The 25,246-nt window shown below is 41.7% G+C and overlaps 1 protein-coding gene across 5 annotated transcripts in view; it reads left to right on the forward strand.

Annotated features, from left to right (window-relative positions):
• The first annotated feature begins 19,771 nt into the window (after window positions 1–19,771).
• PRKD3 (protein kinase D3) overlaps window positions 19,772–25,246 on the forward strand; it is an 86,637-nt gene continuing 81,162 nt past the window's right edge. The window contains exon 1 of one of the 5 annotated variants that reach the window (XM_060244033.1): window positions 19,772–20,030. Coding sequence is in view for 1 of the 5 variants with exons in the window: in XM_060244051.1 (XP_060100034.1) it covers window positions 19,967–20,002 (36 nt within the window). In the remaining 4 variants the exon portion in view is untranslated. Of the gene's footprint in view, window positions 20,031–20,310; window positions 20,330–25,246 lie in introns of those variants that run through there. The other 4 variants (XM_060244051.1, XM_060244024.1, XM_060244060.1 and 1 more) reach the window with 4 other exon arrangements.

Genomic DNA, 25,246 nt, shown 5'->3' on the forward strand with positions numbered 1-25,246 from the left:
GTCTCCCTGCCTGAACTTATAGAGGTGGCGTGGGATATGGTGTTGAAGACTCCTTCACAAGGAGAAAGTTGGAATAGAAATATTTTAAACTTTAGGGAAAGAGAGAGATGGTGTATGTACCATGTGAATGTAAGATGCTGTACCAATACTGTCCTAAGAAAGTCATAGCTTGAGATAGATTATTCATTCCACCGACTCTTTCTCAGTTTAAACTGCCTGGTATAATTGGAAGTTATAGTATTCCATACTCCACATCCAAATTTCTGTATACTTACATACATGTTCTTGGCAGTACCAGATTAAACCTTGTGGAAACCCCTAGGCAGTTGACATCTTGGGGGCCCCCTCACAAATTATCTCAGAGTCTCAGTGCCCGCCCCACCACTCTTGGCCCCTGCTGCAGCCTGCAGGCACCTTCTTAAAAAACCCATTTACTAAGCTGCAGGGGAGAGGCAGAGAGAGGTAAATTTAGCAACAATGCCAGCAGTAGCCAAACCAGGCAAGTTGGGCAAAGAGCAGCTCAGTTTCTGGCTGCTCATACAAGCTGGGAGGGCTGCAAGCAGGGGGGAAAACTGGAGGAAAAGTTATGGGGGCCCATAGGCCAGGGCCTACTTGGCCTAATTGTTAATCCGGCTCTGGCTCTTGGTTCAGCCTAACCCAATGTCATCAGATCTTGGAAACTGAGCAGGATTGGATGTAGTTAGTATTTAGATAGAAGACCAACAAGGAATGCCAAGGTCAGTATGCAGAGCAAGGCAATGGTAACCCACCTCTGAATATCCCTTGCCTTGAAACTCCTACAAGTTTGCCATATGGTGGCTGCAACTTTACAGCACTTTACACGCACATATACATGCTCTTAATCTCAAACATATATCTAGTACTAAGCCTTAAGGGCAAACTCTGTGTTAGGGCCAAAATTTAGGCAAACTGAGCTGGGCCTATGGTTGCTAATCTGCAGGTGGAGCCTGGCATTCCCTTGGAATAACAACTGACCTCCAAACTACAGGATCAGTTAACCTGGAAGAAACAGAGGCTTTTGTGGGCAGACTCTTTAGCATTACATTCCCACTGAACTCCCTCCCCAAAACCCCCAAATCTCCAGGAATATTCTAGGCCAGAGTTAGCAACCTTAATGGAGAGGTGGTATGTGACATCTAAAGGGTCATTCTTTACTCCTAAGAACAGAATGAGGCCTTTCAAGAAAGGCTTGTGATTTGCTGCAAGATATGTTGGGAACAGTAACCTTTCTTGTTAGTAGATACATGAAAATGAAATAAATTTCTACTGTAAGGGAAATGTTCCAATTTTGAATAAAGATTATATGCATGGGGAAAACTGTTTTGCTCCATTGTTGGTAAGGTAATGCTACAGTGCCATCTGATGGATACTGAAAAAAACAACTTTTTCTAAAAGCACTTTATGTAATTACTGTTTATCTTCCATTTTAAAATTTAAATAGTTAAACCTATCTTAATTACAAAATAATTCTTATTGGCAGCTGAAGGTCAATATGAAGAAAGAGACATCATTATACACACAGCATATGTCATATTACAAAGAAGGCATCTACACGGCTTTCAGGAAAAGTTCTGAATAAGTATCATACCCAAGGTCGACAATAAATAAGATTTCAATACCTAGAGGGTAGGATCCTGGCAAAGTTAAATATCTTTCCATTCTAATGATTTCAGTGGGAGATTTAAACTACATCATAAGAGCCTTCCACTGAAAATCAATAGGACATAGTTTAGCTTTGGACAGATTGTGCTGTATCTGAATCTGAAAATCTGGCTCATAGCAAGGCAATGGACATATTGGCAATTCAACAATCGAGCAAACAAAAATTTTTAAATACTTGGGGATCACTTTTAACCACAAGTTAAGCTGGGTTTCACATCGTAACAACACCATCAACTTGGCTAAGTGTTCAGCTGCTCAAATTAAACAGTTTTTCTTTGCAAGGGGCAACCAATTAGTTCCAGCAGCTATTAAAGTATTCAAAGCCAAAACGCTTGCCCAAATCCTCTATGGTATCCCTATATGGATCTCAGCTTTTACCAGGAAAGTGGAGGGCATTCAAGCCTCATTCTTTAGACAAATTCTTGGTTTGCCAAAATGTGTGTCCTACTTTGCTCTCTGCTCTGAAGTGGGTCAGTCTTTGGTGGAGACAAAAGCCTGGATTGCAGTGTTTAAATTCTGGCTCAAAATTCATTTTAGAACAGATCCCAACAGCCTCCTTGATTGTATGAAAAGAGACCCATATATTTCGTCCTGGACAGCACTGCTTCTGTCTAAACTCAATCAATTGGGGTTAGAGGTAGATGATTTTTCTGCCTCTGAAGAGTCATATATCTTCAGATGTATTAAACTGAGACTGTGGGAATTGGAGGAAACGAAATTATGGCCAACTCTCCCTTATACTTGCTCTCCAGCTTCCTTAGGTCTTTATGCTTTTTGTGGCAAAATGCCCAATTATCTATCAGACCTAACCACTCCAAGTCATCGCAGGGCATTTATGTTGGCCAGACTAAACGCGTTTCCCTCCAAAGTTTTACAAGGGAGATATCAGCGAGTCCCTTTAGCCGACAGACTTTGCTCCTGTGGAGCGAATACCCCTGACTCAATCCAGCATATATTGCTTGATTGTTCTTTTTACCATAACCTCCGTAAAGATTTATTTGGCAAGCTTTCTTTTTCTCCAGATTTGTCTATTCTGCCACCCTGTTATTATTTATTGAGTGATACTGAGGGGGTGGTTAGTGAGGCTGTGGCAAAATTTCTGGCTGACATCCTTAAATTTAATTCTGACCATGTTTGAATGTATCTGTAAGCTCGGTTTTATTTTGATTTTATCTCCAATGTTTAAATTTTTATATTCTGTGTATTTTTATCTGAATCTATTATGCCATTAAAGGTTTGGTATGGTATGGTATGGGTAGAAAGCCATAATTTATGAACTTCTCCTTTCTTCCAATGAACTGAAACCAGACAAAGAGAATCTTTCTTTTTCAAGAGATCCACAGGAAACCTCAAACCACTCCAATGTCTTATCAGGAAATGATAATTTATTTTACCACAGGCAAATGCAACATTACCAAAGGCAAATGCAACAAAGCTGGAAAAAACAGAGGAGGGCAATCAAGATGATTAGGAAGGTTGGAGCCCCTTCCCTATGAGGAAAGACTGAGGAATCTGGGACTTTTTGATTTTAGAAAAAAGACAACTAAGGAGGGACATGACAGAGGTTGACAGAATTATGCATGGGGTGGAGAGAGTTGACAAAGAGAAATTTTTCTCCATCTCTCAAAATACTAAAACTTGAGGGCATCCAATGAAGCTGATGGGCAGTAGGTTCAGGACAGACAAAAGGAAATACTACTTTACAAAGAGTGATTAAAATGTGGCATTTGCTGCCAAAGGATGTAGTGATGGCCGTAGGAATAAACAGCATTAAAATGGGATTAGACAGATTAATGGAGGATAAGTCTTACAATAACTACTAGCCAAGTTCACATACTTGCTCATAAGACATAACAAGCTGGCGATGAGACAGGAGCCCCAGTGCTAGGGCTCCTGAAATGAAAAAGCCTACGACTAGCCCAGCCCTGCGTTAGCAGTATTCAAAGGTGGGCTTGATAATATGCTGTTGGGGGGAGGTGCGGCACGAATTTCAAGAACTTTGCAGATTACTAGCCTCCCGAAAATACATAAGAAATGGCGCTTACGATTCCGGTGAGTTGGGCCTGGCGCCGAAGCAGAGGGCTGGTACGACTGCAGGCTGGAGTGTGGGATGAGCTGAGCCATGGGTGGAGTGCCAGGGCGATGGCGGTGGTTGGACGCCAGAGAGAGAGGTTGGCCGCGGAGCCTGTCACTTGACTCCTGGTTTCTTAAGATTTGGGAACATATTGCAATGGACAAAATTCAGGCAGCCTTGGATCAAAACGATCCCCTCCAAGCTTACACCAATTATGTTGCAATATGGCTACCTATTTTGGAAAAACTAGATAGTGATCCGTTTTATATCAACTCTTACCAAAAGTTTGATGTACAAAGATCTCTTGTTGTTATAAGTCTCCTTTTGATGTATCCTTTCCTCTTGGATATTCCAAGATCCACTATAACCAGTTCGTTATGAGCATACCATTTCCTTTTTCCCTTTGTTGTTGTTGTTATGCTATTTTTTGTATTGTTACATTTTACAGACTGACCTGGATCATATCTCAGCGTTAGCTGTGGTACACCAATGATAAGTTTGGTATGTTTCGGCTATATACTGCTCTTTACTAAAACTATACTCACCTTATAGTTGTATGATCCTTCTTACTTTAATAAAAATATTGAAACTTAAAAAAAACCATGTATACTTTATATGCAGATCATAAATGTGTTTAATATGATGTCTGAAAAGGGCCACGTTCAGTGGAGTCCATGCATGTAACAGGTGAGACCCAATGTATATTCTATATAAAATACTATGTCAACAAAACAGGAAATACTAGTTGGCATAGCTTATTCAACTGGAACTGGTTTTAGATTGTTGTTTTTAAACTACTGTATAATTTAATTGTTGTTTTAATTTACCTTATATTGTATAATTTTATTGAACTGTTGTTAGCCGCCCTGAGCCTGCCTAGGCGGGGAGGGCGGGATATAAATAAAATTTATTATTATTATTATTATTATTATTATTATTATTATTATTATTATTATTATTATTATTATTATTATTATTATTTATTCAAAACAGATCAATAGGCTTAAGCATTACAGACCCCTTTCTATATGAAATGGTTCCACACTGAGTCAGATAATTGGTTTATCTAGATTAGTATATACTTTGAATTAAAAATAACCTAAGTCTCAGGCAAAGATCTGTCCCAGATCTGCTCCTTGAGACTATTTGAAACTAGTCATATCAGACACTGGGGTGTGTGCATATGCAAAACACCATCTTCTGCTTCAGAGCCATGGATCCTCACATAACTAATCAGGACACTTACCAAGAGGTTGGAAAGTGCACAGTTCTGTACTATTAGAAAAGAGCAAGAGTCCAGTAGAGTCTTAAAGACTACTAAAATTTGTGGCAGGGTATGGGCTTTCATGAGTCATTGCTACTTTCTTCAGGTATCTGAAGAAGTAAGCAGTGATGAAATCTCATACCCTGGACGTTTGCTCTTTTCTACTGCTATGGACAGACCAACACAGCTACCCATCTTGATCTAGTTCTGTGCTATGTTCATGGGAACCAGTGTGGCCCAGTATTTGGATCTGCGGTCAGGAAAACGTAATTTTTTTATCACCAGATATAACTGAAAAGAACCATATCACAGGTGAAGATTAGAATTAATTTATGTTTGCAGTCCACCCTCCTCTATGAAATTCAAGACAGGTTTAAACGATAGGAATTAAAAATATATATGTTTTCTCAAAATATATGATCAACTTTAATGAAGCTTGAATTGACCAGTTACCCAGGGCTTTCAGTTTTATGTAATGTAATGTAAAAAAATTTATTTATATCCCGCCCTCCCCCTCCGGGGCAGGCTCAGGGCAGCTAACAACATTTAAAAGTGAAACAGTACAATAATAAAACATTAAGTTCACATTAAAACCAGTCAATCAATAATCAAAACATTCCTAAAACTAACATTGGCGGTAAACATTATTAATTTAGCAGTAAACATTAGCTCAGTCATTGGTAAACGCCTGTTTGAAGAGGGCGGTCTTGCAGGCCCTGCGGAACTGGTCTAAGCTCCGCAGGGCCCGCACCTCCTCTGGGAGCTGGTTCCAGAGTTGTGGGGCAGCGGCTGAAAAGGCCCAAGTGCGGGTGCTTTGAAGTTTAACTTCTTTTGGCCCAGGGATATTCAGTCTGTTTTTGCCTACTGACCTCAGTGCTCTCTGGGGCTTATAGATTTTTAGTTTTTAAACATTTGTGTATTAAGAGGTTCCAGATGTCAAGCAAATGTTAAGAACATAAGAGAAGCCATGTTGGATCAGGCCAATGGCCCATCCAGTCCAACACTCTGTCACACAGTGGCCAAAATTTTTTTATATATATATACAAACACACACACTGTGGCTAATAGCCACTGATGGACCTCTGCTCCATATTTTTATCCAATCCCCTCTTGAAGCTGGCTAAGCTTGTAGCCGCCACCACCTCCCGTGGCAGTAAATTCCACATGTTAATCACCCTTTGGGTGAAGAAGTACTTCCTTTTATCCGTTTTAACCTGACTGCTCAGGAATTTCATCGAATGCCCACGAGTTCTTGTATTGTGACAAAGGGAGAAGAGTACTTCTTTCTCTACTTTCTCCATCCCATGTCGCCCCGCAGGCGACATTTCTCCAAGCTAAAGAGCCCCAAGCGTTTCAACCTTTCTTCATAGGGAAAGTGTTCCAACCCTTTAATCATTCTAGTTGCCCTTTTCTGGACTTTTCCTAATGCTGTAATATCCTTTTTGAGGTGCGGTGACCAGAATTGTACACAGTATTCAAAATGAGACCGCACCATCGATTTATACAGGGGCATTATGATACTGGCTGATTTGTTTTCAATGCTCTTCCTAATAATTCCCAGCATGGCGTTGGCCTTTTTTATTGTAATCGCACACTGTCTTGACATTTTCAGTGAGTTATCTACCACAACCCCAAGATCTCTCTCTTGGTCTGTCTCTGCCACTTCACCCCCCATCAACTTGTATTTGTAGCTGGGATTCTTGGCCCCAATGTGCATTACTTTGCACTTGGCCACATTGAACTGCATCTGCCACGTTGACGCCCACTAACCCAGCCTCAACAGATCCCTTTGTAGTGCCTCACAATCCTCTCTGGTTCTCACCACCCCGAACAATTTAGTGTCATCTGCAAACTTGGCCACTTCACTGCTCACTCCCAAATCCAAATCATTTATGAGCAAGTTAAAGAGCATGGGACCCAGTACTGAGCCCTGCGGCACCCCACTACTTACCGTCCTCCACTGCGAAGACTGCTCATTTATACTCACTCTCTGCTTCCTATTAATCAGCCAGTTTTTGATCCACAAGAGGACCTGTTCTTTTACTCCACGACACTCGAGCTTTCTAAGGAGCCTTTGATGAGGAACTTTATCAAAAGCTTTCTGGAAGTCAAGGTAAACAACATCTATTGGGTCTCCTTTGTCCACGTTTGTTCACCCCCTCAAAGAAATGTAACAGGTTAGTGAGGCAAGATCTTCCCTTACAGAACCCATGCTGAGTCTTCCTCAATAACCCGTGTTCATCAATGTGCCTACTCATTCTGTCCTTGATAATGGTTTCTACCAACTTTCCCGATATTGCAGTCAGACTGACTGGCCTGTAATTTCCAGGATCTCCTCTGGAACCCTTTTTAAAGATGGGGGTGACATTTGCTACCTTCCAGTCCTCAGGAACGGAGGCAGATATCAATGAAAGATTACAGATTTTTGTTAGAAGATCCACAAGTTCAACTTTGAGTTCTTTCAGAACTCTTGGATGTATGCCATCCGGACCTGATGACTTATTAGTTTTTAATTCATCTATCAGTTGTAGGACATCCTCTCTTGTCACCTCAATCTGACTCAGGTCTTTCAACACCCCTTCCAAAATTAATGGTTCTGGAGCGGGCAAACACTTCTCATTTTCCACAGTGAAGACGGAGGCAAAAAATGCATTCAGCTTCTCAGCCATTTCCCTATCCTCCTTCAGTAATCCTTTTACCCCTTGATCATCCAAGGGCCCCACTGCCTCCCTGGCTGGTTTCTTGCTTCTAATATATTTGAAGAAATTTTTATTGTTGGTCTTTATGTTTTTTGCAATGTGCTCCTCATAGTCCCTTTTTGCCTGCCTGATCACCGACTTGCATTTGATTTGCCACAGCCTGTGTTCCCTTTTATTAATCTCACTTGGACTGGTTTTTCACCGCTTAAAGGAGTCCTTCTTACCTTTTACAGCTTCCATTACTTTGTTTGTTTACCATGCAGGCCTTTCTTATACCTGTTTGTGCCTTTCTTAACTTGTGGTATATATTTTTTCTGAGCTTCTAGGACTGTAGTTTTAAACAGCCTCCAAGCTTCCCCAAGGGTTTTGACCATATTTACCTTTCCTTTCAGTTTCCTCTTCACATGCCTCCTCATCTCAGAGAATTTACCCCTTTTAAAGTTAAACGTGGTTGTGCCGGTCTTTTGGGGCAACTCTCTATTTATACAAATGGTGAAATCAATAACGTTCTGGTCACTGCTCCCAAGCGGTGCGATCACTTTTACATCTCTCACCAAGTCTTGGGCATTACTTAGGACCAAATCCAGGATTGCCCCACCCCTGGTAGGTTCTGAGACCATCTGCTCAATAGCACAGTCATTGAGAGCATCAAGAAACTCAATGTCTTTCTCTCGACCAGAACACACATTGACCCAATCAATCTGCAGGTAGTTAAAATCACCTATTACGACACAGTTTTTACGTTTAGCCGCTATCTTTAAGCCTTCCATTATATTATAATCGTCCTCTATCTTTTGATTTGGTGGACGATAACGAATTCCCATAGTTAAATTCCCTTTTGGGCCCTCTGTTTCAACCCAAAGCATTTCTAGAAGGGAATCTAATTCTCTGACCTCAGTCTTACTGGACTGTATGCCCTCTCTGACATACAGAGCCACCCCACCTCCAACCCTTCCCATCCTTCCGATACAGCTTATATCCAGGCATCACCGTGTCCCACTGATTCTCCTCATTCCACCAAGTTTCTGAAATTCCCACAATGTCTATGTTTTCTCCCAACACTAAACATTCCGACTCACCAATTTTACTTTGGACACTTCTAGCATTTGTGTACAAACATCTATAATTTCCCAGGCAAGCTAGGCCCGCCACCTTCCTCCTGCTGCCTCGAGACTCTGGCAGGAAGTCCATTCTGTTTGTCACCATCTCAGTGGACAACTCTGGTCCATTACCTGGTAGAAAAGTATCGGCTAACACGTCATCTCTTTGAGATGAGTCTTCCCGAACCAGAGACATTTCATCTCCTGTCGGCTTTCCCCCAAGATTTAGTTTAAAAACTGCTCTGCCACCTTTTTGATTTTAAGCACCAGCAACCTGGTTCCATCTTGGGACAAATGGAGACCGTCTCTTTTGTACAGCTCCCGCTTGTTCCAGGAAGCATCCCAGTGCCTAACAAATTTAAACCCTTCCTCCTTACACCATCGTCTCATCCACACATTGAGACTTCTCATTTGTGCCTGTCTCTCTTGTCCTGCACGTGGAACAGGTAGCACTTCTGAGAAGACTACCTTGGAGGTCCTGGCCTTAAGTCTCCCACCTAGCAGCCTAAATTTTTCCTCCAGGACCTCCCGACTGCATTTCCCCACATCGTTGGTGCCAACATGCACCACGACCACTGGTTCCTCCCCAGCACTGTCTATCAGCCTATCTACTACACGCGTAATGTCCGCTACCTTCGCACCAGACAGGCAAGTCACCATACGGTTTTGCCACCCAGCTGTCTACTTGCCTAAGGATCGAATCACCGACTACCAAGACCCTCCCTTTCTCCCCACTCAGGGATGGTTCCTTGGTGCGAAAGGATTCCTGCTCACCAACTGAAGAAGAGGTCCCTTCTGAGGGCGCATTCCCCTTATCCTCAGCTCGGTGCCCTGTTCCCTCTGCCACGTTCAGAGCAGGGCTCATCTAATACGCCCCTGAGAGTCTTCCCCGAGTGCCTAACTGACCGTCTCTGCTTCTCCAGGGCAGTCACCTCGGCCTCAAGGGTATGAACTCGTTCCCTGAGGACCAGGAGCTCCTTGCATCGAGCACACACTCAAGACTTCTGTCCTGTGGACAGATAGTCTTACATGTGACACTCAGTGCAAAACACTGGAAAGCCCCCACCCCCTGCTGGAATTCTACCTTCATGATAGCTTTTTTTTTTTTTTTTAATAGTCCTCTTTAAATCCTGTTTGTTTAAGTGGCTCCCCTTCTAGAGGGTCAACTTACCTTATTGGGAGAACAAGGAAATTAGGGATCTGGGTTCCTTTGGCAAGGCGCAGCTTATAATGCAAAGAGGTTGGGGAGCACAGCGACTCCTAAGCAATCAGCACCAATCACTTTCAATCACCTTCAGCTTCAGCCCACTCAACCAAACAAACAGCAGTTCCCCAGCTACCACAACTCAGCTGTCTCATCTTATCTTAGAGCTCCTCTGCTCTGCTCTCTCTCTCAGACCTCTCTGAGATGTTCTCATTGTTTCAAATGTCACAGTCAGTTCTAAATTGCTGAACCCTCTTGAACATGTCCAACAGATACACTATGATGGTGCCTTCTCAAAGAGACATTGCTTTTCTAGATGCTGTGGTTTATCTCTGGGACTGTTAGAACAGTGTTGAATCAACCAGATACCCCAGCAAGGTCTCCTTTTGTGAAGGAATTGCTATTTACCAACACACCAACATCTAACCCAAGTTGCTAGTAAAATACAATTCTTCCCCCCACAAGTGTACCTACCATGGTGATTTTCCAAGCTCATACTGGAATAAATGCTGTTAGTCTTTCAGGTGCCACCGGACTTTTGTTTTGTTTTGCAATGGTAATGAAACCCTAATTATCATATGCATATAATGGCTAGAGTTAATGATACTACTCTGATGTCTCAAATCCATCCTACATAAACCATTTTGAATGCTCTTAAAGTGTTAAAAGCACTTTGTCTCTTCACAGAAACACATAGTGTCCCCTCCCTTGCCCATGTTCTCACCCTTGCCAGTGCAGGTTGTAATGTATGGCGTTTGCAGAACGCAACCATTTCATAATAACGCAACAGCAAAATAGCGTTAGTCCGCCAAGCAGCGGAGGCAACTGTGAACATCCAGGTGCCTCCGCGCGGGGCGCTGCCACCCGCCAATCACAGCTAGTGGCGGGAAATATGGCTGGCCTACATTGGACTGGCCAGCAGGAAGAATAGTTCCGGTGCTGTATATATGCGGGGCCCGGCCCGCGTGTTCGCTCTCTTCCATCTTGTTTTGTACCATGTAATAAACTACGTTGCCCTACGCTCATCTCCGCGACTGGTACATTACACAGGTCTCCTACAATTAAGGAAGAAAGAAAACCAACACAGACACATGCACAAATAGTACACTCAGTGTCTGTCCGCCTCTGGACTATGCTAGTTTCCTGTCAGTACATTATGTGGGGATGGATATGACTAGTATTAATAAAGCATTAAGAGGAAACAGCATCATCAGCCTTATGTAGAAAGGTCCTTGTTTGGCGAGGTCATGACTCACAGAGAAGTTTGGGGAGAAAGTTACTGTAGTCAACATTTAAAATGAGGAGGGGTATTTTTCTTATTGGAAATAACAAAGTCAATTTCTGTATTCAGTTCCACTGAAGCGGTGATGTTGCAGCATTGAAAATTGCCAGGCTGTCTGTGCGAAGAGAACCCGCTGGTTAGATCAGACAAGTGAACACTTGGGCTTATGGATGCTACAAAGAATGGCCTGCTTCCTGGCAAGGCTGGAATGACTTTTAACAGAAACAGAGTTCTACAGAAAAAGAAATGTGAAGAAATGGAGATGAGCATTCCCTTATGCTGGCTCCAGCTTTCCAAGCAATGACTGTATTACTATAGAACACTGCAACAAAGTCACATTTCCAAAGTATTATCTCAGATTAATTACACTTTAAATGTGTCATGAGAATATTTCATTTTTACTTGGACAGATGGCGTCATAACTGAATTTAAGTAAAGGCAGAGGACTGGCAGCCTCCTGAGTGGGGAGAGTTACACTGGCACTGGGAGGGTTAGGCCAAGTATATTAGGATTTTTGCTGCAGTGGAATCTGATGAAGGGAAGCCATTTTGATGGAGGAGAAGTAGACTGAGAGCCATTTCGGGGACTGCATTATTCACTGCAGGGAGTTTAAGGTGCCTTAGCAAGAAAGTAATTTACCAAAACTGTCTTGGAAATTGACCTTTTAAAAAATCTGTTCTAACTTAGCCAATATTATGTTTAAAGCAATGATTTTAGACATCTCTATGGTTGTAGCATTTTAGAGAATTGATAGCTTGTGCAATGCTCCATCCTCATCAAGTTACTGAACTTCTTGCCAAGCCGCAGGGCAATGTTACTACACAGTGTTGCGTTACTGTACATTTTCAGGCATGGTTAGAAAGGTTTGCTTCAACTATTGGTATCACCAAAGCGGTTAAGCTTTGGATGAAGTGCATTTCAATTCAATGAAGTTATGCTATTTACCAGCAGAGGAAACAAATCATCCTAATATTTCTGGTACTCCTGATTAAAATCATGAATCATTCTCCAAAAAACATTTTATAATTGGGTGGTCTTTTCCCTAGCACTATGAGTATTTAGATATTATATTGCAATGAGAGATAGAAACATATTTTTTAAAAATAAAGAAGCTGACATTTTAAAGTTAGATAATCCTAGAGTACCACAGAAGAAAGCACTTTCAAACACCCCCCAAAAAACCTGTGGAATAATAATGAACAACTATTTCAAAATCAGCATTCATATATCAGTAACTGTCAAGCATGGTAGAATTCCACTGGTGATTGATTGTTTTAGGGTCCTCCATAAAGCTGGCCTGTGAAATATCATGGAGGACCAAGGTCTATGAACTCTGTTATTCTTTCCCCCTCCCCCTTCTCAACTAACTTGAAAAAGAGTTAGCAGCACCTTCCCATACATTCGTTAGGGAGTGTGGCACATCTGGGGAAAGCAAGGACGGAGTCCTGATAACGCTATGAGAATGTAGACATTTATGATAGTTTATGTGTGAGAGCATATCCCTTGCCCCCACCTTTTGGAATCCCTTTGAAGTATGCCTTAAAAGTATTGTATCAATGTATCTTTAGCATCACTCTCAAGAATCTGTTACACAGAAAGTATCGGTCTATCAATAAATGTAGTTTTGTACCAAACTTCTCGTCATTGAAACCACATGCTTGACAGTAACACCATTTATGACTGAATTTCCAAAAACATTATATATAACAAAACACCATACAATCATACAAAAGTTCAAAGCTCTCAGTAAGAAAAATTCAAAATTCTCAGTATGTGTGTCAATTTCCGACTTCAAACGCTTTAAAAACTATTCACCCGTTTCCACAGGTAGATTAAAGTGCAAGTGCTCCAAATGATTCCATGCCTGTAATAACTTCAGATCTCCATTAGATATCTTTATCATTTCCAGGTAGCATATCTGAAAGCTTCAGTCTTGGAGAAATGAATTCTTCAGCGGTGGGTATGACAACAGCCTCTACAGCAATGCCAGCATATAATACTGTTTCTGATTACACCTTCTTTGAGGAGGCGTTCCCCACACATCAGTTCACATTGGATCACTACATATAGCACTTAGCACGGAGAAAAGCTCTCCAACATTTTAAAGTTGCCAGAATCATCCTTATGTCTCCTAAGATTGTGTCCCCCTCTAAAATATGACCATAATTAATCCATAAACTGTGAACCCAAAGAATATGAAGTCAAATAGCATGAACTTCACAGGGAATATTTATTATGTATCACCAGAATTATAGAAAATGCAATTTTCCAAGCCACTTATATTGTCAATTAACCAAACATGCCTCCACTCTATGCATGGATAGCACAATTTGGAATTTGCCAATCTGCATAGTTGATGGGTTATGTACCATTTTGTGGGTAACAAATTGTGGTCTGCCTTTTGTGCTTCTCTGAACCCTATGACTGAATATTTACACTTCTTTTTGGAGTGCTTTCCGTCTTGTAGGGTAAAATGTATTTTTTTCCAATAACAGAACCACTTTTGAAGTATATTAAGTTAACTTTCACTAGACAAATTCATTTCTAGGTTGGTCTTTTGGGGAATGGATGCAGTATTCTTTATATTATAGAAGTGGTGACTCAAATAACTGCTAATTATTTATGCTAGTCAGCTGTATTTCTCATGGTGTATAATCTTGTTCCATTTTTCTGATTGTTCTGCACTTTGATGAATCATATTTTTAAATGATTGAAATGTAAATTAGGTTACTTACACAGTCAGTCTTGATAATCAGTGTCCTAATGCTTAGGATGTGAGTAATATTGTGCCACATAATCACATACATGAGGTCTGCATTCACACTATTTAATGTGCTACTATTTATAGATGACTGAATAAGAAACTGCAATGAGATGTACTAGTACAAGCAAAATATTTCATCTGCACTTGAAATGTAGAATCAGAAAAGGTCTAAACAAAAGCTGTTAAAACTGCTGCTAGTTTTATTTTACAACCAATTAATAATGATTTTGCCTAATCCAACCTCAATTCTAATCTATGAAAAAGCAGCTACTATGGTTTAGGGCAACAAATTAAGGTAGAAACTATTGGATGCTACATAGCTAAGCTTTGCAAAGAAGCTTAATTGCTGTCCAAATATGGTAGTGGTAATACCCAGTATCCATCTGCTATTGTTCATAAAGTGATATACATTTCAGATGGGATAGAAAACATTCCCTATAAACAAGGAGCTTGCTTTACTTAAATACTGAATTCAGCTCCATCTTCAAAACTGTTTATACAAGCATTCATAATGATGTTCAAAATGTTAGTGTGTGGGAGCTTCTTTCTGGGTAAAAAAAAAAGATTGCTCTGAACTATCTAGGAAAAGTACTTCGGCAGGAAAAAGAGCACTTATTAAATTTTCATCAGTAAAATAATCCCAGGCAGTACTAACTTTTCAATGTACAAAGCAATACACCTCTACAAATTTCATTTAAAATAAACATTGATTTCAACAGATGCTCAGTCCTAAGCAAATAAGCTGGTTGCACAGTTGCTGTATAACTGTCACCATACAAAGGAAAAATTAGAAAAGACAGCGACTGTTGCCTTCTAGCCATTTTTGAATATAAAAAACCCACACGTTTTCTTCATAGAATCTTTTGGATACCCATGTTTACTGTGATGAGAACAGTAGCATACTGATTCTTCTGGGCTAATTATTAAGATAATATTTCAAAAGCAGTCAGTAATTTGTTTGCCATTCAATTTAAATTCTTAGTAGGATATGGCCATGGGAATGTGGCTGCATAAAGGTTCTCAACCAATTAAATTATTATATTAGCCTTTAAGTTCATATTATATTAAATTATTATATTAGCCTTTTACTAATTATCCAATTATTAGCCTTTTACTTGACTAAATTAACATTTGTGTATTATCAAAAGCCCAATAAAGGTGACTTTTAGAGACATTGACGGTATTAAGACAACACATAATAATAAAATAATATCTTTAAATGAAAAGCCCATTTTTAATATTGTTCATTCCCTGTTAACCAAAACCAAAATGGCCTCAGAAAATGTGTGATTTTATTTTAGTATGGCTCCAGATATGGCCAAGATCCAGAAGCTATCAAACTACTTCTTTGATTCCACTGATACTTCATATATTTTTCCCAAACAGCCATTGCAAAAGCAGTCTGTGGTACGAGTTGGGGGCTAGCAATACTTCCTCTAAGCTGTGGAGTCTTGTAAACCAAAATTCTTTCTGAGCTACTGCCATTAAAGTTGTCAGTGAGTGATTTGGCTACTGCATAAATTAGTTTGCTCTTCCTAAGCCAAGACAAAAATGTGTGAGCCAGCTCACATTATGCAGTTTAGAGAGAACACTGGGGGCTAGCTATTCAAGAGAAACAACAACAAAAAATCCACAGGGCTTCTTCAAGCCCTTGAGCATCAGCAACTATTTGTATCCAGGTCTATAGCTGTAGGCTGACTAATCTACTATTTAAAGGTGCATTTCTTCTTTTCACGCCCCCCCCCCCCCCAAAAGCACACACACACACAACCACCCCCTGAGGATGCCTGACAGCATATAAAGTGAAATATGTGCACACAAATTGCAGGAAAAGGTATTTAAATATGTAAGGCAGATCCCATGCCCTCCTTTCTCAGTCTTCTTTTCATCATTAAACAATAGCTTCTTTCTTTAACATGAGCATGGAGTTTCATAATGTATCATTAGTTGTGGCAGAGTGTATCATCTAGTATGACAGATTAGCATGGTTTGCATTTCACTTATATAAAAGTATTTACCTGCTCTGCAGTTTGCCATTTAGAAGAGAATCAAAATAAATTGTTGGCAATGCCACCTTTCCTTTGTTTACAAATACTCAGTGGCATGATAAATATTTGGATAGAATGTTACATAGTAGTGGCTCTCAAACTTTTACAAAGAGCACCCTCACTGTCTTGGGCTCCCTTCCTGAGGAGGAAAAGGGATGAAGGAGGGCAGCAGCTGACTGGCAGAAGAGCTGAGAAGAAAGTCAGATGGGATGACAACAGCAAGGGAGGAGAAGTCAGAAGGAAGGCCCACCTTTTTCAAGAGGGGCTTGTTCAAGAGCAGGAAACTAGGAACAAGGAGTGGCCAGGTAAAGAGGGATAAAAGGCCCCAGGTGAAAGCAGAATGGGTAGCTGACGAAGGACTGTAGACAGAAAAGTACCGTGTTGCCTGAAGTCTCAGAAGTTGGCATTCCTGGCCTCAAGAGCACCCATGAGGGGCTTTGTATGGCTGACCCTGATAGATGGGTTGTCCCCTGGCTTAACCTTGCAGGAAGGATGTGATAGTGAGACTCAAGGACTAGGGAGAAATGGATACAGGCAGGGAAAGCAGCCCTAGCAATGAGGTATAAACAAGTAGAGGAGTCTTAAGCTAGCAAGGCCACAGAGTGATAGTACCAACCAACCCATTAAAGTACAAGCGTCACGACTGCAGTGTCTCATCTCTAATATGAGGAAGTAGTCCCTCCCCAGTGGGATGTGGCCCTTGGCCCTGGTGTCTTTAGAGGTAACCTTCTTAACTTACTGTACATTTGAGGGCTCACTTGCCCAAAATATAATGCAGGAATCTGACATCAATTATTGAATCACTGTTTTATTTTTTAATGCTTAGCATCAGGTTCCAGGTCATAGCCATTCTGCACCAGGGGTCCAATTTACTAGAAGCACCTTCTCTTATTTTCAGAGAGCGGCAGGAGGACACTACCGTATTTTACCACCTCTTGTCCCAAGTTGTAATTCTTTCTAGGCTAGGAGCTAGAGGTTAGGCCTGGGGTATGCCTAGCGGTCTCCCTCTACTCAGAAGCCCTTGAGGGGCATGACCTAACCCATGACTGAAAAATAACAGCCTCCTAGGAATTGCTTACCTGCAACTTCCTTTTTTTGCCCCTAGGGCTGAGCCATGAAAGAGTTGATTATCATATGGGTTATCTTTTAAAGGATCAGCTGTTACTAGTCAACTGATTGGCATGTAGCTCTTTATAAGGGCCACCACAGCACCAGTAGACACTGGGTTTCCTGCCATTTGATGCCAAAGAGACAGAGTGGGGTATAGTGTTGTTCCTACCGCTACCTATCATTTAGCATTTATAAATACAGACCACTGTTGAACATGGTGCATTTCAGGGCCATTTTACAGAACCAAATATGCCACTCACCCCACCAGTGCCACTTACCCTCTTCCTACCTTGTGGCTTTGTGTTAAAACCATAAGAGTTCACAGAACCCAGTTTTGGGCCCGGACTACAATTTGAAATCAGTGTTCTGACATTTCACATTTGAAACCACAGCTGGACGTTTCACACAAAATACTCAATTTGATCCAGGTGAAAGGTGGAATAGTTTAGTATTAAACTAGCTTTTGATATCTACCATGTGCTTACTGAAAACCTGTAACATAACAAATTAAGAATTCTTCAAAACCAAACAATGGAAGATGTTGATATAAAACTGGACTGTTTCTAGACTGCAGTGCTAAATGGATGGAGAGAAAGAGGGAGTACTATAAGAACATAAGAGAAGCCAGGTTGGATCAGGCCAATGGCCCAACCAGTCCAACACTCTGTGTCACACAGTGGCCAAAAACATCAAGCAAAAAAACCCCCACCTATCACGTCACCCCGCAATCGACGTTTCTCCAAGCTAAAGAGCCCCAAGTGTTTTAACCTTTCTTCATAGCGAAAGTGTTCCAAACCTTTAATCATTCTAGTTGCCCTTTTCTGCACTTTTTCCAATGCTATAATATCCTTTCTGAGGCACAGTAACCAGAATTGTACACAGTATTCCAAATGAGAACGCACCATCGATTTATACAGGGGCATTATGATACTGGCTGATTTGTTTTCAGTTCCTTTCCTAATAATTCCCAGCATGGCGTTGGCCTTTTTTTTATTGCAATTGCACACTGTCTTGACATTTTCAGTGAGTTATCTACCACAATTCCAAAATCTCTCTCTTGGTCAGTCTCTGCCAGTTCACACCCCATCAATTTGTATTTATAGCTGGGATTTTTGACCCCAATGTGCATTACTTTACACTTGGCCACAATGAATCTACAACTGATAGACAAATTAGAAGAACTGCAGATTTATATCCTGCCTTTCTCTCTTAATCAGAGACTCAGAGCGGTTTACAATCTCCTTTATCTTCTCCCATCACAACAGACACCCTGTGAGATGGGTGGGGCTGAGAGGGCTCTCACAGCAGCTGCCCTTTCAAGGACAACCTCTGTGATAGCTATGGCTAACCCAAGGCCATTCCAGCAGGTGCAAGTGGAGGAGTGGGGAATCAAACCTGGTTCTCCCAGATAAGAGTCCACGCACTTAACCACTACACCAAACTGATCACAGTCTTGCATTTGATTTGCCACAGCCTCTGTTCCCTTTTATTAACCTCACTTGGACTTCGTTTCCACCGCTTAAAGCAAGTGGGTGTTGATAGCTTAGGCCATTTGATGGGTCATTAAGAAGTATGCCCTACCATTCAGGGCTGATTATTACCTCACTGCCTCCCACATATGGCCATGAATTAAGAATCTATACTGAAGAGAGGGTCTTGACTGACCAATGTCACAGCGACATGGTGAGTTCAGAAATCTTGCAACGGCTACCTAGCAATATTTCCCATTTCTCCTCACTCTAGGTGGGAGTACTCAGCATTATCACAATGGAGCGTATTGAGAGACTGAGTTTTAATAGAGGTTTTTCAAAGATATGGTGGCTAAATAAGATATTTGTTTTAAAGTGGTTGTCTATAAACTTATACAAACCTCTTCCCCCGTCTGCATAAGAACATAAGAACATAAGAGAAGCCATGTTAGATCAGGCCAATGGCCCATCCAGTCCAACATTCTGTGTCACACAGCGGCCACATATACACACACACACACACATACACACTGTGGCTAATAGCCACTGATGGACCTCTGCTCCATATTTTTATGCAGAACATGAAGAACATGAAGACCAACAGCGTTATGGAGAGTTAATTCCTCCGGCTCGTTTGGTATATCATAAAACGGGACGGGAAGATGATGATCAAATGCTGTAGGAATTTGAGACATTAACTAATGGGAGGTCCACTTTTTAGCTTCCACATTGCCTCCCCTCCCCGGAAACTGCACACACATCGTGTCAAAATAACATGATTTGCCAGCGACCGGGCTTTGCCAGACTAGAAACATCGGGCGACGAATACTACACGGGACATTGTGTCTCGCACTTTCAAGCGCATTGCTGGGGTAATGCTATTTCGTCCTACTAGTCCCCCCCCCCCCCGTGGTGTTTCGTAAACCCCCGTTGCCACCTCCAGCTCCATTGCGTTTCCCCGCCCACTCCTCCTTTTTCTTGCTCCTACAGCGACTCCCCCGCTCCCTCGCACTAGCGGTTTAGAACATCAACCGCCACAGGCACTAGAAATAACGGAAACTGCCAGAGGATTACGCCTGCGCCGCCTCAAACCCGCTGGCTCACTACCGCTGCAGCACCGTGGTTGTTGTAGTTCTTCTCGTTGTTCGTCTCCGGGGGACAGCGGGGGAAGGAAAACTTCACTTCCCAGCATGCCCCTCGACCCTTCTGTCCCGTCTCGGGTGGCTAAGGCGCTCCGTGTGTGCTCTAAGTGGGAGCGGCGATAATGAGATGCGTGTGAAGCCACTAGTCCTGGTAGAAGCGCAAGTGAGTGGTTCGGCATTGTGACGCGGAGGTAAAGCAGGAGCGAGAGAAAGGGGGGAGTGGGGAAAGCAGAGCGGGACAGCTTGGAAAGTTCCTTTAGTCCCGCAACGCCGCCCTTTCTGGGGTTCGGGAGCGGGGAGGGGGCGCCGAATCTGGAGGCAGAAGCGGCTTCTCAGTGCATCTCTCTTCTCGCGCCATGAGAGCAGCGGCCCCCCATCTAGATGTGATCGAAAGGGGAGGCCGAGAGCGCCCAAATCTCGACGGCTGGCTGTTCGCTCCGGCCGCATCATCTCGCCCCCCACCCCCAACAATGTGAGAAGTTGTGTCTAGGTGAAGGTTGATATACCTTTTGGGGGCCGACGAACCCCTTTCCCTTCTGAAACAAATTCCGTCCTCGGCCAGATTCATAAGGAAGGGAAAGAGCCAAATCGCCTTCTCCACCTCTTTCTGACCACCCACCCTTACTCCAGTGCGAGAAGACAGGGATGGGACTAGCTTTCGCCCGAAGACCTGCAACGTTTTCAAAGTGCTGCGAAGGTTTTGGCTGGTAAAGCCGCCTTAACAAGTTCTCAGCCTGGCAACCCGTTGGATTACAAGTAAATAATAATAAAAGGCCCAAATCAGTTCATCCTTGAGTGTAGTGTTTTGTGCTTTGATGTGATTCGTATTCTGCTTAAACTTATAATAAAGTTGTTTATTGAACAAAGCAGTAGACAAGTGCACCTTTAAGACCAACTAAGTTTTATTCAAAATGTAAGCTTTCGTATGCTCTTAACAAAGCAGTAGACAAGTGTTTATTGTTAACTTTAGAGGAAATTTCTTTGCAGTGGAGTGTGAGTTGCACCCTTAACCTTCAATGTAAATTATACTGAATGGAGGATAGTGCTGAAGTGATGGTGTTTAGGCATGTGGCTGTCTGTGGGTAATGTATAAACAGGGAATAGTTGAGAGGTAAATGAAGAATGAAGTGACTTAATTCATATAGAAGGCTTTTCATTGTACCTGATGCCCACAAAACACTTGAGGATTATGCTGTTCCCCATGCTGATTGCTGCAAACGGTGCTGTAGCCAAAATTAGAAGAATCAGTGGCAGAGTTTTTGTTTTGGATACTGAAGGCTCTGGGTTCAGTTTCTAGCTAAAAGGATTAGGTCACTTATACTTGGTGGCTCAAGAGACACATGAGATTTTTTGTCATGCTACTTGCGGCTTTTGGGGGCATTGTCCCCTACATGGCACTTGCTTCAAATTCCAGGAAGGTCAGCAAGGCCATTGTCTGCTAGGTCTTGTGGGCTAGCAGGTAGTTCTCACCACCACAGAGATTGGAAGATGGGTAAGATGCAGGGCTTTTTTTGAGCAGGAACGCAGTTCAGGCTGGCTTAGTGCCAGGGGTTGAGGCCTAATATGCAAATAGGTTCCTGCTGGGCTTTTTCTACAAGAGCCCTGGGTGAAACAATGGTGACATCAGGGGTGTTGTCTGGTATGCAAATGAGTTCCTGTTGTGGGTTTTCCCTACAAAAATAGAAGAAGACTGTAGATTTATACCCTGCTCTTCTCTCTGAATCAGTCTCAGAGCGGCTTACAATCTCCTTCTTCCCCCGTAACAGACAGCCTGTGAGATAGGTGGGGCTGAGAGAGCTCTCACAAAAGCTGTCCTTTCAAGGACAACTCTTGCGAAAGCTATGACTGACCCAAGGCCATTCCAGCAGCTGCAAGTGGAGGAGGGGAGAATGAAACCTGATTCTCCTAAGTCCGCACACCACTACACCAAACCACTACACCAAACTGGCTCTTGGTAAGATGTATTCTTCCCTGAGCTGCAGGCTTTGTGCTAGGGATGGATGTAAAGAGACTGTAGTCTCCAGCAGTCCCCTACCCTTCTCCACAGCCTCTGTGCTCTCATCCTAACATCTGAAAGGGTTTGGGAGGAGAGCAACTGGCCACAGAGACTATAACCTCTGCCATGACTTCCAGCCAGGAAAAATGCAAGCTGGCCACAGTGCGATGATAGCAGTTTTACTCCCCTTTCCTCACAGCTAGCTTGCTCAGCGGTATTCTGGTAATTAAAAAGGTTATAGGCATATGTTTAATCATTATAATTGATGTTTGTTAGATGGGTTGGTGCACATGGCATGCAGTAGTCGTGTGTGTCTTTGGTTTGATGGCAGTTGCGCCTGTGGCTTTCGGCGGTCTGCAGAGTGAGTACCACTGGATTAGCCAGTCAGTGATGCAAAAGATCTCCATGATGTTTGGCTTGAAGCCAGGGCTGGCCCTGCCACTAGATAAACTAGGCAATTGCCTAGGGCACTGGCCTTCTGTGGGGTGCCAAATTAGGGTTTGCCTTGCCTAGGATACCAGATAGTCTCCGGCCCTTCTTGAAGCCCAAACATATTCAGTGTTTTATTGTCAACAGGATCAGCCTTGCCACTAGGCAAACTAGGCAGTTGCTTAGAGCAGTGAATTGGTCGCTCCCATGTAACTCAGTGACATTATCAGTGCAAAGGGTGTGTGCGCCAGAAGTTAGCCTTGCCTGGAGTGCCAGACAGTCTAGGGCTGGCCCTGACTATCAACTGAGTTGGCATTTATGCTGGTTAGGCCTCCTGTGTGTTAGACAGGATTCAGTATCTTTCCTCACTGAATTTCAGATTGCTCCAAAAATTAAGGATGCAGTGCTAGACAGGCTTAATGAGTAGTAAGTCCTACTGAACTCAGTGAGTCACACCAGTAAAAATATATAGGATAATGAGCTGTATAGTACATAGTTTCTATGTTGGAAGGAATCTTTCCTCTATTGCCAGTGTTGTGCTGTAGCATAAATCCAGCAATATGTGGGTAAGACGTTGTCTGGACACAGCTTTGGGCTATGCTTTAGGAAACTAATGGGGAAATAAACTTTGAAAGACTCTATTTGGGGTTCTTCTATGAGCCTTCACAAAACTGCAGGTTCAGGGGATAGTATTTTACAGGCAAGGTAGTGAAACCAATAAAAAATTCTAATAGTACCGAAGACATAAATGCTTGATCATTTCTTCTGTATACTCTAGCTGCTTAATTTTCAGTGATTTATTTTGAATAAGTTCTTAGAAATTGTTAGGAAAAAAGATGCTTGCAAGTTATCCCTCCCTGAGCGGCAGGCCTTGTGCTAGGGATGGATGTAAAGAGACTGTAGTCTGTGAGTCACTTTACTCTGTGAGTCAGTTTGAATATTTTTGCAGTTTAGAAAGTGGAATGGAGCCGTTTCTGTACTGAATGTTAATTTTGATCAGAGAGGTTCTTTCTTGAGCATTTACAAGCTTTGAAAATAGAATTTCGACAAACTTTTAGAACTTTGCTGAAATGTTCATTGTGTAAGCAAGTGTTAGTATTGGGAAGACAGAGGCATGGATTTTTGACCTGATTTCCAGAAGCTTTTCTTGGCCAGATTCTTTCTTTTCATCTTTAAGCTTAGATTCACTTTCTTTGGTTTGGCTGTTCTGCTTGGAGTTCCTTTTCCTAATTTATTAGGCAAAAATCAGCAAACTTCTGACATGGAAGAACCAGTGTTGAAACTGAGGGGATGTTTTGGAATAAATAGTTCTGTTGCAATCTGTATCACCTTTCTTTGTTCATTCAGATCTCAACTGGCAACACTCTGCAGCCTTGCCTGTGAGAAGAAATGGCAGCTATATAAGCATGGCTCCAGCTAACAATCTAATGAAATGCTTCTCACACTCCTTTATGGTTATTGGAAAAAGCTATCTATGCTTTGGTCCTCTCTCACTTAGATTACTACAGTCTTCTCCTTGCCTTCTGACACACTGCTTTTCAATCAGTTCAGAATGTTTCTAATAAAATAATTTTACTCTCTTCTTGTTAGGATCAAATTACCCTTTCCATTTTACTTAAGTGTTCAGAGTTATGAGACCATTGTGTAGATACTGCTACATTTACATTCCCTACAGTGTTTAAGATACTGTATTTCTAAATAATAGTTGTGTAGGCAGTACATATTTCATTGGTATTTGAGCTTTTATCATGGTCTCTTACCTTTGGGGATCATTTGTATTTTCCTGGCATCAACACAAATGCACATTCTCTAGCAGCTATTTTCTGTAGTTATATTTTTATTGAGGGATACACCATATTTTAGAGGCCATGAAAAGTAGTAATTTAACATTAGTACATGAAAGGCTTGGTCAGAATCTAAATTTGCCATCTTTTTGGGGGGGGAGGCGTGCAAAAGAACAACACTCATTGCAATAAATAAAATCCAGTTTATTTTCCAAAACCTTACATTTGTTCTGTACAAGTATAGGGTGTTCTTATAATGTTGTACACAGTGATTATTCCCTATTAAACATTATTTAATTATACACAAACTTCTTGAGAATAAATTCTCAATAACAAAGAATTCTCTGAAAAAACCCTCTTTTTTATTTTTCAAAATTATAATGAAAACCGATTTTGTGCCACAGCTGGGGTGTGGGGTTCCATTCATGTTAAAAGTTACGGTATATAACTTTGCCAATTGATTCATAAAAGGGATTCTTGTTTTAGCATAATGAATAGATAGTAACTACCTGATGAACCAGAACTTGACATATCTGCAGTTTTGGCCTGTTTTATGCCTGTTTGGAACACCAGTACTGTTCTTGGGAGCATACTGTTCTAGATATCTTGTGGAGTAATATTTGCTTGCTTCCCCTTTTGTGTTCTACAAGCATTTTTTCCCCCTGTGAATGGGTATAGCAAAAATATATTAGGAAGAGAAAAGTTATGCAGAACTGTAAGTGAAATATTAAATGATTTGTTATTGCATTATGGATGGAGGAAGGCATTCTTGCTGTCTCCACAATTTGCTGTTGAATATTTCTGGCTCTTCTCAAGCCATGTTGCAGTATGTATCTCATCTCATAAGACTGGAATCAGTGTGTACTTTCTGAAATGTAGGCATCAGACAAGGCTTCCACCATGTCAGCTTGTTGGCCATATCGTGAAATGCAGATTTGCTTCTTTCTTTAAACTAAGTCTCAAACTCTTTGCATTTTCAGTTATTAAAAATATTGCTGCTAATTATTTGCATTTGGCTTGCAGAAATAGCATTCAGCACAGGGGCTGAAATGTTTTAGGCAACCAAACTTTTTTTTTTACTATTTTTGAGCATAATAAAAATTGTCAGTTAAGTACTGAAAATTAAAATAATTGTGAAATGACAAATACAGTTCTTAAGTGGAGTGAAAGCCATGTGGCAGTTCTGCATTTTAATGGC

The sequence above is a fragment of the Heteronotia binoei genome, chromosome 1, assembly GCF_032191835.1.
Source record: "Heteronotia binoei isolate CCM8104 ecotype False Entrance Well chromosome 1, APGP_CSIRO_Hbin_v1, whole genome shotgun sequence".
Classification (NCBI taxonomy): Eukaryota; Metazoa; Chordata; class Lepidosauria; order Squamata; family Gekkonidae; genus Heteronotia; species Heteronotia binoei.